This window comes from Moschus berezovskii, chromosome 11 (assembly GCF_049115385.1).
Source record: "Moschus berezovskii isolate FMDL1 chromosome 11, NW_MosBer_1.0, whole genome shotgun sequence".
Taxonomy (NCBI): Eukaryota; Metazoa; Chordata; class Mammalia; order Artiodactyla; family Moschidae; genus Moschus; species Moschus berezovskii.
The window spans coordinates 13,020,163-13,035,147 of record NC_142470.1 but is presented as its reverse complement, the minus strand read 5'-3'; the positions used below and the strand labels follow the sequence as shown (position 1 = coordinate 13,035,147).

Here is a 14,985-nt window from a genome sequence, read left to right as displayed (position 1 = left end):
TGAGAGTTGGACTATAAAGAAAGCTGAGTGCCAAATAACTGATGCTATTGTACTGTGGTGTTGGAGAAGACTCTTGAGAGTCCCTTGGACTGCAAGGAGATCCAAACAGTCCATCCTAAAGGAAATCAGTCCTGAATATTCGCTGGAAGGACTGATGCTGAAGCTGAAACTCCAATACGTTGGCCACTTGATGGGAAGAACTGACTCATTGGAAAAGACCCTGATGCTGGGAAAGATTTAGATCGGAGGAGAAGGGGACAACAGAGGATGAGATGGTTGGATGGCATCACTGATTCAATGGATGGACATGAGTTTGAGTAAGCTCCAAGGGTTGGTGATGGCAGGGAAGCCTGGTGTGCTGCAGTCCATGGGGTTGCAAAGAGTTGGATGTGACTGAGCAACTGAACTGAACTGATACATAGAAAAGTGAGAGTCTGAGAAGCTATGTTCCGGGCTGAAGTCCTCATTTGGGTCTTCCAAATAAAATATAATTCTCAACTTTTCAGTTCAGTTCAGTTCAGTTCAGTCGCTCAGTCGTGTCCGACTCTCCGCAACCCCATGAATCACAGCACGCCAGGCCTCCCTGTCCATCACCAACTCCCGGAGTTCACTCAAACTCATGTCCACAGAGTCGGTGATGCCATCCAGCCATCTCATTCTCTGTCGTCCCCTGCTCCTCCCACCCCCAACCTTTCCCAGCATCAGAGTCTTTTCCAGTGAGTCAACTCGTCGCATGAGGTGGCCAAAGTATTTAGGCTGTGCTTTTTTTTCTGTCAACATCAAGTAGCAAAATTAATTTTTGGCATTTCCTGTGTACAGTAAGTCACGTCTCAGTTCAGTTCAGTCACGTCTAGCTACCCACAAAAAGATATATTTAAATAGGTGAAATAAACATCCAGGTACGAACAAAGCTAGTGGTGGTGATGGAATTCCAGTTGAACTATTTCAAATCTTGAAAGATGATGCAGTGAAAGTGCTGCACTCAATATGCCAGCAAATCTGGAAAACTCAGCAGTGGCCACAAGACTGGAAAAGGTCAGTCTTCATTCCAATCCCAAAGAAAGGCAATGCCAAAGAATGCTCAAACTACCAAACAATTGCACTATCTCACACGCGAGTAAAGTCATGCTCAAAATTCTCCAAGCCAGGCTTCAGCAATATGTGAACCGTGAACTCCCAGATGTTCAAGCAGGTTTTAGAAAAGGCAGAGGCACCAGAGATCAAATTGCCAACATCCACTGGATCATGGAGAAAGCAAGAGAGTTCCAGAAAAACACCTATTTCTGCTTCATTGACTATGCCAAAGCCTTTGACTGTGTCGATCACAATAAACTGTGGAACATTCTGAAAGAGATGGGAATACCAGACCACCTGACCTGCCTCTTGAGAAACCTGTATGCAGGTCAGGAAGCAACAGTCAGAACTGGACATGGAACAACAGACTGGTTCCAAATAGGAAAAGGAGTGCGTCAAGGCTGTATATTGTCACCTTGCTTATTTAACTTATATGCAGAGTACGTCATGAGGAACGCTGGGCTGGAAGAAGCACAAGCTGGAATCAAGATTGCTGGGAGAAATATCAATAATCTCAGATATGCAGATGACACTACCCTTATGGCAGAAAGTGAAGAGGAACTCAAAAGCCTCTTGTTGAAAGTGAAAGAGGAGAGTGAAAAGGTTGGCTTTAAGCTCAACATTCAGAAAACCAAGATCATGGCATCTGGTCCCATCACTTCATGGGAAATAGATGGAAAAACAGTGGAAACAGTGTCAGACTTTATTTTTTTGGGCTCCAAAATCACAGCAGATGCTGATTGCAGCCATGAAATTAAAAGACGCTTACTCCTTGGAAGGAAAGTTATGACCAACCTTGATAATATATTAAAAAGCAGAGACATTACTTTGCCAACCAAGGTCCGTCTAGTCAAGGCTATGGTTTTTCCCGTGGTCATGTATGGATGTGAGAGTTGGACTATGAAGAAAGTTGATTGCCGAAGAATTGATGCTTTTGAACTGTGGTGTTGGAGAAGACTCTTGCGAGTCCCTTGTACCGCAAGGAGATCCAACCAGTCCATTCTAAGGGAGATCAATCCTGGGTGTTCATTGGAAGGACTGATGCTAAAGCTGAAACTGCACTACTTTGGCCACCTCATGTGATGAGTTGACTCACTGGAAAAGACTCTGATGCTGGGAAAGGTTGGGGGCGGGAGGAGAAGGGGACGACAGAGAATGAGATGGCTGGATGGCATCACCGACTCTGTGGACATGAGTTTGAGTGAACTCCGGGAGTTGGTGATGGACAGGGAGGCCTGGCGTGCTGTGATTCATGGGGTCATGGAGAGTCGGACACAACTGAGCGACTGAACTGAACTGCAATGAAATACTATTCAGAATTAGAAAGAAATGAGCTGCTAAGCCATGAAAACACATATGGAGGAGCTTGCAAGTACGTACTAACTGAAAGAAGCCAATCTGAAAATGCTACATTCTATATGATTCCAACACTATACCAGAAAAATCAAATGTACAGAGACAGTAAAAAAGATCAGTAGTTGCCAAGAGCTGAGGGAAGGAAAGGATTAGATGGAACACAAGAATTTTAAGCCAATAAAACTACTCTGGATGATACTATGATGATGGATACATGTCATTATAATTTTAACACTCATAGAAGGTACAACATCAAGAAAGAAGCCTAATGTAAACTATGGACTTTGGGTGATGATGTGTCTATGTAGGTTAATCAGTTATACCAAATGTACTCTGGTGCGGAAAGGTAATCATGGAGGAAGTTTTGTCTATATAAGGAGAAGGAAATGGCAACCTACTCCAGTATTCTTGCCTGGGAAATCCAATGGATAGAGGAGCCTGGAAGGCTACAGTCCATGGGGTTGCAAAAGTGTTGGACACAACAGAGCAACTAGACAACAACAAATATACATAAGGACAGGTGTAACGGGGACCTCTCTGTACTTTCTGATCAACTTTTCCATGATTCTATAAATGCTCTGAAGGATAAAGTCTATTTAAAGGGAAAAAAATTGAAAGAAAAGAAAACAAAATGCATATCTAAAAGCTGTGATTGCTATATCACTTATCCTTGAGAAGAGTGTGGATTAAAGAAGTTAAATAACTTTCCCCAGTTCACCCGTATAGTGATTGCTGGAAGTGAAATTCAAAAATAAGCAGTCTGGCTTAAGATCTTGAAGTAATAAAGTGTTTAAGAAAGACAAACAAAAATCAATCAAAAATAAGTCTCAAAAAGGTTAACTCTGGTGGTCCAGTGCTTAAGACTCTGCACTTCCACTCAGGGGGCGTGAGTTTAGTAAACTGGTCAGGTAAACTAAGATCCCTCATGCCACACAGCACAGTCAGAAAAAAAAAATATTAACTCCTACAAAAGTGCCCACATCTTGTAAGAGAAAGAGCCAGTATTCAAATCCATTCAGTCTGACTCCAGAGCGTGTACCTTAATCTCTTCCTGTAACACTAACCTACACCTAGATACAGTCATCCCTGCAAACATAGAACTTCAGAGATGTCAGAGGCCATCACTCTCCTTCCACCCAACATGCTGACATGCACATGAGCACAGGTGTGTACAGAAAGCACATAAAGTGTACCAGTACATGCATGTAAACATAGCACATATACACATACATGAACACACCTCCACCCCTACAGCTCCATGGCCCTACTTCCCTTCCCGGGTGTAGAGGCTACACCTCTGGAGCCCAGATTCCCCAGTCTCCTGGGCACAGAACTCAGTGAGGACATCAGAACTGTTCTCTCCTGGGAAGGCTGCAGAAAGAGCCAAAGGCTCTGGCTTGCAGAGGTAGGTGGGGGGAACACCCCTGGGTTCCTTTCTATCAACAGTTCTCATTGCAGGTAGAAAATAATCAGCACACTTCTGAAGTCAGAAATCACTGCAACCTGCCTCCTTCCTCAGAGATTCAGAGCCTGATCGTAAGCCCTGGCAGGACCCCAGGCCTGATCAGGACCCAAATCTCCTCTGTCGAGTCCCCAGGTAGGGAAGCTGAGGGGTCTCTGGGAACAGAGCCTGAGGTTTAACATCTTCATGTGACCTTTTCCTAATCCTCTCTTCTCTCCTTCATCTCAAAAGTCAGGAACCAAGGCCTCTGCTCTACTCTTTCATCTCTCTGCTTTTCATTATGTATTACACATTGTTGAAGAACCTACTCTGTGTGAAGCACTGGCCCCTGCCTTAAAGGACTCAAAATGATGTCGGGGGAACAAGTGAACAAAAATCTTAGGATAACCAGAGATTAGGAGCACACACTCTCACCTAGCTGTGTGGCCTTCGACAGGTCCCTCTGCCTCACTTTCATTATCTGTAAAATGAGGTGCTATAAAGACTAAATTTCTTAATATATGTGAAGTTCTTAGAGCAGTGTCTGGCATATTTTTTAAACATGATGGAATTGTTAGCTATTATATGACCGTAATAGAGAATGTACGTGAGAAGGGCTGCAATGGGGGTATTAAAGTGAAGACATCCGGGTGAGACATGGCCAGCTCACTGGAGGAACACAAGAGATCAGTTTTCAGAAGTCCCACTTGAAGCATCTCTGATGGATCAGTATGTTGAGTGAGAGGGAAGACAACTGCACACAAAAAGGATTCCAGTGGGAATATTTGAAAAGTTCCTTGCCTTGGCATCTAGAATTGAACAGCTAGGAAGGACTAGGTAACGCTTTAATCTTCTATGGGAGTGAAAACTAGGCAGAAAGAAAGGGCGTAAATACCTTTTAAGGAGGAATAGTGAGAGAAGGAAATGGCAACCCACTCCAGTATTCTTGCCTGGAGAATCCCAGGGATGGGGGAGCCGGTGGGCTGCTGTCTATGGGGTCGCACAGAATCGGACACAACTGAAGTGACTTAGCAGCTGCAGCAGCAGTGCAATTTAAAAGGCTTGGGAATGTTCCCAGGGCTTCCTGGTCCTTCCCAGCCACTATTGGATGAAAGCCCCATCATTAAAAATATAGTTTTTGTAGATTACTGTAGGAACAGTAAAATTAAACACATATAGAAAGAATTACCAAACTTTTACCAAAATATATCTTTAATTTTGCAAGTAACACAAAATGTTTTATTGCTAATCATAATCACTTTCATTTACAAAGTCCTGTATCACAAAAAATGTCTTAGCATATATTATTTAAGTGATTGGAAGGTAGTCAAATAATTTATGTAATTAATCATAAACTTAAAAGTGAAGATAATCTAATCAAATTGCTGTAATTGTGCTTTTGAAAAGAAATGAAAAGCGCTTCAATTTTCACTCTTAAATTGGCTGTGAATCAAAACCCCGCACATCTTAATTATCACAAAGCCTTGTAAGGCAGCATCTTAGCTCCATTTTCTGTGGGTCATGCTAAACCAACAGTATGAGAAAGAGAGACTAAATATCTGGAAGGGGGCACAGGCAGTCCATGTCTGAATTCTAACATCTCATTCATTGATACTGAATTTTCCCACAGAGTCTCGGGATAGGTAACATATGTAATGATCTGGCATCAGATAACGCAAGCTTCTCTCCTCTAAGTGTGCTCTGGGGGCAACAAACAGGTATTGCGTGTACGTGGAATTGACTTCTACCCATGAGACTGCTCACCCACCTGCGGTCACTGAATGAATCTCTGGATTCATTTTAAGGCTAGCTCTGAAAAGTCTTCAGGGACAAATAGGCAGGATTCTCTTACGAGTGCAGATTAAGTCTCCAAATCTTCAAGGCTCTGCAATACTGCTTGCCTCTTTTTTTTTAGCTTTAATGAAGTTTAATTGATATACAAATCTACACGTATTTAATGAAACAATTTGATGTGATGATGGTACAGGGTAATATACAAATGTCAAATGTCACTTGAGTATCTACATGACAAGAGCAGGCAGGCAGAAAGCTGAACCATACCCCAACCCCATCTTTTTGATTGGGTATACTGATGAAAGGACCTGCCCAAGGCATGAGGAAATAGACAGTCTTACAAGTTTCAGCTAAATGGGAAGGGGACTCACTACTGCCCTGAGAAATGTCACGTAGATCTGAGGAATCTGGGTTCAGGACCAAGGCAAGTCAGTCCTTGACCACCAAGGAAAACTGAGGCTAAAAAAAAAAAAAAGAGAGACAGTGAAGGAAACCAGAAAAGAGTCCAGAGTCAAATGAATACTTTGCCCAGGAGTAGGTTGAAGACTAATTGTCTCATATTGGGAATACCTACTAAAATTTTCTGTGTTCCCAAGCTCCAACTCAGCTTTCCATCTCTTAGAATATATTCTGTACCTTACAAACTCTCTCATGAGAGAAAAATATTTGTATACAAAAATATCCACTGCAACACTGTCTATGGAGGAGGAAAAGTATTCTGAATATAATATGGATATTATTTCTGGACAAAATATGTGTGTGTAGATCCATGCAGAGAAAGCAAATTAAAAATATGTACACATCCCTAGTTCTCTGGGAAGTCGAATTTTAGGGAACTTCCACATTTTAGTTATAAAATTAATTAAAGAGAAATGTGTCCCTTATTTTTAAATGCAAACACATAAAGTGAAATACAGAAGGAACTCCACACTCCATCCCATCATTCTCACTTCTGGAGGCAACTACACTATGTAAACACAGATGCCACAACAAAGAAAACTATAAAGGAAGTATATCTCTACGAAAACAGGATTACTCTGCATCCGCTATTCTGCAAATTCTTTTTATCACTTAAATATCATAGGCAGTAGTGTAACAGTGACAAAACAGTTTAGCAATGAATAAATACCTTCCACTTTGTGATCAAACTGCCTGAATTCAAATCTCAGCTCAGCCACCTACTAACTATGGGATCTGGTAAGTTGGTAAACTTTGCTAAACTGTAATTTTTTATCCTATAAAACAGGAATATAATAGGGCCTATATCTTATGACTTGGAGACAATAAAATGATAAAAATATGCAAAATACTTCTTACTTCAGTGTGTGGTATATATATTGAGTGCTAATAAATGTTGACTAACATTAGCCATTGAATTTCTTTAAAGACTATGTGTAGATATTTAGGTTGTTTCCTCTGTGGGTTGTTTTATTTGTATTGTTGTATTTTGGTATTGTAAAGCAGCCATGAAATTAAAAGACGCTTACTCCTTGGAAGGAAAGTTATGACCAACCTTGATAATATATTAAAAAGCAGAGACATTACTTTGCCAACAAAGGTCCGTCTAGTCAAGGCTATGGTTTTTCCCGTAGTCATGTATGGATGTGAGAGTTGGACTGTGAAGAAAGCTGATCGCCGAAAAATTGATGCTTTTGAACTGTGGTGTTGGAGAAGACTCTTGAGAGTCCCTTGTACCACAAGGAGATCCAACCAGTCCATTCTAAGGGAGATCGATCCTGGGTGTTCATTGGAAGGACTGATGCTAAAACTGAGACTGCAATACTTTGGCCACCTCATGCGACGAGTTGACTCACTGGAAAAGACTGATGCTGGGAAGGGTTGGGGGCGGGAGGAGAAGGGGACGACCGAGGATAAGATGGCTGGATGGCATCACCGACTCTGTGGACTTGAGTCTGAGTGAACTCTGGGAGTTGGTGATGGACAGGGAGGCCTGGCGTGCTGTGATTCATGGGGTCGCGGAGAGTCGGACACGACTGAGCTACTGAACTGAACTGAACTGAACTGAAGTAATACTAAAATCAAAGTGTGTTGTTTATAATACCGAATTTTCCCTGATACCTCAGGTGATAAAGAATCCGCCTGCAATGCAGGAGACCTGGGTTCAATCCCTGGGCTGGGAAGATCCCCTGGAGAAGGGAAAGGCTACCCACTCCAGTATTCTGGCCTGGAGAATTCCGTGGACTGTATAGTCCATGGGGTCATAGTCTCATACAACTGAGTGACTTTCACTTTTCAGTTTATTCAGTATTGTCAGCAATACTAAAATCAAAATGTATGTACATATCTTTGTGCTACACTTAGATGACTATTTTTCATAGACAGGTTTGTATAATATCCTTGACTATTTTTCAAGGACAGGTCTTCTTCCTTTTCTTTATTGCTAAAAAATATCCATTTACAATAATGGGGAAATTTTCTATCCTCTTCAAAGGTTCTTTCCAATAGTCTAATAAGCAAATTGACATGAGACAAATTAATGGGAGAAAATCAAATTTCATTTTCTTTGGGAACTCCACATACATGACAGGGCCAGAGACCTCACAGACCTGGGAGGTTAAAAGACAGAAAGGTTCAATGAAATCTATGTGCCTTCTCAAGCTATGGGTTAAGCTAGGAACCTGGGGCTCTCAAGAACAGAAGGTTTATCCACAAATGATAGGAAGAGCAGATGCTGGGTGTGGGATGTTTGTCCTGCCATACAGATGGGGCCATTAGATAAAATTTCTCTCTAGTAGTAATTACTTTTACTTTGGCCACCTGATGCAAAAAGCTGACTCATTTGAAAAGACCCTGATTCTGGGAAAGATCGAGGGCAGGAAGAGAAGGGGACAACAGAGGATGAGATGGTTGGATGGCATCACCGACTCAATGGACATGGGTTTGGGTGGACTCAGGAGTTGGTGATGGGCAGGGAGGCCTGGCGTGTTGCGGTTCATGGGGTTGCAAAGAGTCGAACATGACTGAGTGACTGAACTGAACTGAATAATTATTTTTCCATTCCAGTTCTAGGTAGTAAAGGGAGAAGTAGCAGCTTTTCTTGAGACCAATGGGTCTCAGTTGCTTGAAATCAAACTAATCTATAGGCCAAAATGACACATCCCAGGGAAGCCTGTTCTGAACCTCTACACAATCTCATGGGTATAAATAGCAATTCAGTCTAATCTCTATTTTCTGATTACCAATGAGATTGAACATCTTCTCATGTTTTCTTTGGTAAATGTGTTGCAGATATTTTCTCTGAGTCAATAGTTTATATTTTAACTTTCCATATGGTCTCTTTCAGAGTAATGTTCACATTTCTCAGTATGATATTTTGTCATTCATGCCTCTATATTTTGTTTCTTCTTTGTGATGGCATCGTCATTATAAGACCATAAAAATATGTTTCTTTATTTTTACCTAATTATTTTATTGTTTAGATTCTTTACTTTCAAATTATTCATTCATATGGGTTTTACTTCTATGATGGATTAGACAGAAATCTAGCCTTATAATTTCAAATCGTTGAGCCAGTTGTCATAAATACCACTTTTTAAAGAGTCCATCCTTTCTCCATTGGTATGAAATAAATCTTTACTATATATTAAGTTCCATATAGATCTAGCTGTATGTGTGTGAAGTCACTCAGTCGTGTCTGACTCTTTGCTACCCCATGGATTGTAGCCAACCAGGCTTCTACATCCATGGAATTTTCCAGGCAAGAGTACTGGAGTGGGTGGCCATTTCCTTCTCCAGGGGATCTTCCCCACCCAGGGATTGAACCTGGGTCTCCCGCATTGCAGGCAGATGCTTAACCATCTGAGCCACCAGGGAATAGAATATCTAGCTGTTTATATGTGCATAAATACAGGTATACAAAATTCTTCGTGTTGAACCATTGATTTATTTTTCTGTGTGTTTCATTACCTTATTGTGTGTCATTATATTGTGTTATATTTTTTGTTAGAAAAGTAACTATTCCAATTTTTTCACTTTTCTCTTTCCTTGACCATTTACTTCTCTAGATGAATTTTAGAATGGATTTCTCAACTCCCTTTAAAAAAATTCCCTGGGGTGTTATTAATGGTGAAAGTGAAAGTGGCTCAGTCCTGTCTGACTCTTTGTGAACCCATGGACTGCATAGTCCATGGAATTCTCCAGGACAGAATACTGGAGTGGGTAGCCTTTCCCTTCTCCAGTGGATCTTCCCAACCCAGGAATCAAACCAGGGTCTCCTGCAGTGCAGGCAGATTCTTAACAAGCTGAGCTACCAGGGAAGCCCTTAATTCTATTGATTTGAGAACAGTTGACTCTTTTTCAGCTTTATTGAGACATAATGTGCATATAACATGGTGTAAGTTTAAAGTGCACAAGATGATTTGATAAACTTAGATGTTTCAAAAGGACTAACACAAGGGATAATCACATATCCATCACCTCATATAAATTACCATTTTTATTTTTGTGGTCAGAATAGCTAAAATCTACTCCCTTAAGTAGAATGAGTGTTACCAGGGGCTATGGGATAGAGGAATTAGGAAGATATTTAAGAGTATAAAGTTGCCACCAATAGATAAGTAAATTTTGGAGATCTATACACAGAATAGTGATTATACACAGCAATAATGTATTATAAACCTTCACAGATGTTATTAGACTAGATCTTAATTGTTGCCACAAAAAAAATAATTATATGATGTGATTTAGTTGTTAGCTAATGATACATTGTTACTCATATTGTAATATCTAAATGCATCAAATCAACATACTGAACACCTTCAGTTCAGTTCAGCTCAGTCGCTCATTTGTGTCCGACTTTTTGCAACCCCAGCACGCCAAACTTACTTAATTCCAGGTCACTTATATCTCAATAAAATAAATAAGAAATAAATGAGTGCATTCCCTCTCAGCACCTTTCAAGTATGTAATACTATATTGTTAATATTAGTCACCATTTGTACTTTACATCCTTGAACTTATTCATCTTACAATGGAAATTTGTACCTTTTGATCAACATCTCATTTCCCTCACCTTCCAGTATCTTGAAACCACCGTGACTCTCTGTTTCCATAAGTTAGTCCTTTTTAGATTCAACCATTAGAAAAAAGGAACCTGAATGGAACAACCTGAATGGAACTTGAGGGCATTTTGCTAAATGAAAGAGACAGAGAAATACAAACATTGTATGATAAACCTTATAAGTGGAATCTAAGAATTGACATTCTCAAATGTTGACTCTTCCATTTTTAGAAATATTTCTAAAATTTATTCTGTTTATTCAGATTGCTCATTTGTGGTCTGTTATAGTTTCTGCTTATAGCCCTTTACCATTTCCTTTGTCCTTCCTGAGGTATATCCTAAGTATGTTTCAGACTTCCTTACCATTGTCAGATGTAATGTTTTGCTCCATTACATATTTTTTCTATAGGAAGAATGTCAATATTTGTATGTCATTTCCAGTTCAGTCACTCAGTCGTGTCCGACTCTTTGCGACCTCATGGACTGCAACACGCCAGGCTTCCCTGTCTATCTCTAACTCCCGGAACTTTCTCAAACTCATATCCATCTAGTAGGTGATGCCATCCAACCATCTCATCCTCTGTCGTCCCCTTGTCCTCCTGCTTTCAATGTTTCCCAGCATCAGGGTCTTTTCCTACGAGTCAGGTCTTCGCATCAGGTGGCCCAAAGTATTAGAGCTTCAGCTTCAGAATCAGTCCATCCAATGAATATACAGGACTGATTTCCTTTAGGATAGACTGGTATTTGTATATTTATCTTATATTTGACCACTTTGCTGCAATTTTCACAGGATTCAATTAAGTCACTTAATAATGAAAGTGTCAACTTTTCTAATGTTTATGCTTTTTGTTTCTTTCACTTTGCGTTTTCACTAAGACTGTCAACTGAACAGCATAGCTTAACAGTGGTAACAGAGATCATCCTTGCCTTGTCTTTCCAGGGCCATTGGTGAGATGTAATCCTTAAACACAGTGTGTTAATTTATTTATTTTTGTCTGTGCTGGGTCCTGTTGCCGCATGGGTTTTCCTCTAGTTGTGGCTAGCAGGGCTATGGTGTGAGGGTTTCTCATTGTGGTGCCTTCTCTTGTTGCAGAGCATGGGCTCTAAGGTGCATGGGCTTCAGCAGTTGCAATTTCCAGGCTCTAAAGAACAGGCTCAGTAGTTGTGGCACATGGGCTTATTTGCTCCCTGGGAGTTGGGATCTTCCCAGACCAGGTCTGGGTCTCCTGCATTGGCAGGTGGATTCTTAACCACTGCACCACCAGGGAAGCCCAAGATCTTAATAGTTTCTTAATCAGAAAAATCAATATATAGAGAGAATAAATCTTAGTAACATTTCTGATAATGTGAGTATTTGGAAGGGCATTCCTGAACCAAAAACCTAGAATCTGAGCATCTAGAACATATGACCCAAATGGAATTGCTTAAATAAATCTTTAAGAACATACTACTCTGAGACTTAAGGAAGTCTCAACTGAATTTTGTGGCTACTGAGGAGCACTGATGAAATCCAATGCTCACTTTTGTCCCACCACCACTACCACCACCACCACCACCTCTGGACAAGTGAGCAGGAGAGGATCTTGATGAGAGAACCTCATTCACAGGGACCCCTTGTATGGAAACATCTCGATCCATGAGGGAACCCAACAGCCTCTTCCCTTTCAAAATAAAAAAGCAGGCAGAAGGGGAATTTACAAATTTGATCAAGAAAGAACTTAAGAGATATCTTCCCACAGAGAACTGAGAAGAGCTCAGACAAATTATAAGTTCCTAAGAACACAAGGGAAAAGTTTTGTTTCTCCTGTAGGGAATGGCTTGGACTTGTTTACCTTTCCCCTTCTTGGATTTTATCCCCTGATCTCTGTAGTTTCTTGAAGTAGATATTCTTTAAAATCCTAATAGTGGCAGTGGGCTTCTTTTTGTTATAGGCTGGAGATTAGGGAAGGAGGCATCTTGGTCAAATTGCCCTTCACATCTCTCCCATGACTCCTCCAAACCCTGACCAGAGGTCAAGGACATGAAGAACTATAGCAGCGGCATCTCAGGCTTTATCCTCCTGGGCCTCTCTTCCAACCCCCACCTGCAGAAACCCCTCTTTGCTGTCTTCTTCATCATGTACCTGATCACACTAGTGGGAAATGGACTCATCATCCTGGCCATCCACTCTGACTCCCGGCTCCACACCCCTATGTACTTTTTCCTCAGCAACCTGTCCTTCATGGACATCTGCTTCACAACAGTCATTGTCCCCAAAATGCTGGTGAACTTACTCTCAGAGACAAAATTCATCTCCTATGTGGGCTGTCTGGTCCAGATGTACTTCTTCATGGCCTTGGGGAACACTGACAGCTACCTGCTGGCCTCGATGGCCATAGATCGGCTGGTAGCCATCTGCAACCCCTTCCATTATGATGTGGTCATGAGCCCACGGCGTTGCCTCCTCCTGCTGCTGGGTTCGTGCACCATCTCTCACTTGCACTCCATGCTGCGTGTGCTGCTCATGTCCCGCCTGTCTTTCTGTGCCTCCCATGTCATCAAGCACTTCTTTTGTGATACCCAGCCTGTGCTCAAGCTCTCCTGCTCTGACACTTCTTCCAGCCAGATTGTGGTCATGACCGAGACCCTGGCTGTCATTGCCACCCCTTTCCTGTGCATTCTCTTCTCCTACCTGAGAATCATCGTCACTGTGCTCAAAATCCCCTCTGTGGCTGGGAAGTGGAAGGCCTTCTCCACCTGTGGCTCCCACCTCACTGTGGTGGTCTTATTCTATGGAAGTATCATCTATGTCTACTTTAGGCCACTGTCCATGTACTCAGTGGTGAAGGACCGGGCAGCCACAGTTATGTACACAATAGTGACACCCATGTTGAACCCTTTCATCTACAGCCTGAGGAACAAAGATATGAAGAGGGGTCTGAGGAAATTAAGGGGCAGAATTCAGTCAAAGAAAGAATAACAAGAGGGAATGTCATAACTGGGAGATGACCTAAGAGATGATCAGGTTATTCTTCTTGCATCCCATTTTTCACTTGGTACTCAAAGAGGTGATGAGAGCTGGTCTTGAATCACAGAAAGAGCATTGACATGGAAGCCAGATCACTTGGTGTCTATCAATCACTTTGCACAAACGTATGTTCAATCCCAGGCCAAATACTGCTAGGAATCTAGATATAGGAAAACATTTTCTGCCATTCATATATTGGATAAAACTATCCCCAAATAATTCTTCTGTATGCTTCACACTGGCTAGTGTTCCAGAAACTATAAAATTTTGCTAATTTTAAATAAGAAATAACGAAGATTTGATAGAAAATTAGCAAAGACTTCTTGGAGGGATGACATAAGATTGTTCTTCAGGAATGTTTCAATTTTGAGAATTGAAGATTCAATAGAAGAGGAATTAGGCAGAATATTTCTTTTTTTTTTTTTTTTTGCTGTTCAAGGTGTTCATTTCAAAGTCACACATGATACACAAGTTCAAGCTATCTTTTCCTCACGTATAAAGACATCACAATACACAAAAAGGAGACTGAAATACTGATCAGCCACTTCCCCCTCAATAATGACACAGTCGAATATTTCAAACAATGAAAACCAGTTTTCTTAAACCATAGAAAAAATAGATTTGAGTTAAAGACCTAAATGTAAGGCCTGAAACAGTAAAACTTCTAGAGGAAAATACAGGCAGACCACTCTTTGACATAAATTATGGCAATATTTTTTGAGATTTTTCTCCTAAAGCAAAAGAAACAAAAGCAAAATTTTTAGATGAATACTTTGGCCACCTCATGCGAAGAGTTGACTCACTGGAAAAGACTCTGATGCTGGGAGGGATTGTAGGCAGGAGGAGAAGGGGACGACAGAGAATGAGATGGCTGGATGGCATCACCAACTTGATGGATGTGAGTTTGAGTGAAGTCTGGGAGTTGGTGATGGACAGGGAGGCCTGATGTGCTGTGATTCATGGGGTCGCGGAGAGTCAGACACGACTGAGCAACTGAACTGAACTGAAGTAAACAAAAACTTTTCCACAACCAAAGAACCATCTACAAAATGAAAAGACAACTTACAAAATGGGTGAAAATATTTGATTAACATCCAAATACATAAATGTCTCATATAATTCAATATTAAAAACAAATAATACCATAAAATGGGCATAAAACCTGAATAGACGTGTTTCCAAACAAGATACACAGATGGCCAACATGCACATGAAAAGATGTTCAACAGCTCTAATCATCAGGGAATGCCAATCAAAAACACATTGAGATTTCACCTCATACCTTTCAGAATG

At 41.0% G+C, this 14,985-nt stretch overlaps 1 protein-coding gene across 1 annotated transcript; it reads left to right on the top strand.

Annotated features, from left to right (window-relative positions):
* The first annotated feature begins 12,608 nt into the window (after positions 1 to 12,608).
* LOC129539987 (olfactory receptor 1L4) lies at positions 12,609 to 13,644 on the top strand. Its single transcript, XM_088841768.1, has one exon. The coding sequence runs from the start codon at positions 12,706 to 12,708 to the stop codon at positions 13,642 to 13,644; it is 939 nt and encodes a 312-aa protein (XP_088697894.1). The 5' UTR covers positions 12,609 to 12,705.
* The last annotated feature ends 1,341 nt before the right edge of the window (positions 13,645 to 14,985 follow it).

What these genes read in the sequence shown, in the direction of transcription:
- LOC129539987 (XM_088841768.1), top strand. Translation starts at nt 12,706, where the DNA reads ATGAAGAACTATAGCAGCGGCATCTCAGGCTTTATCCTCCTGGGCCTC.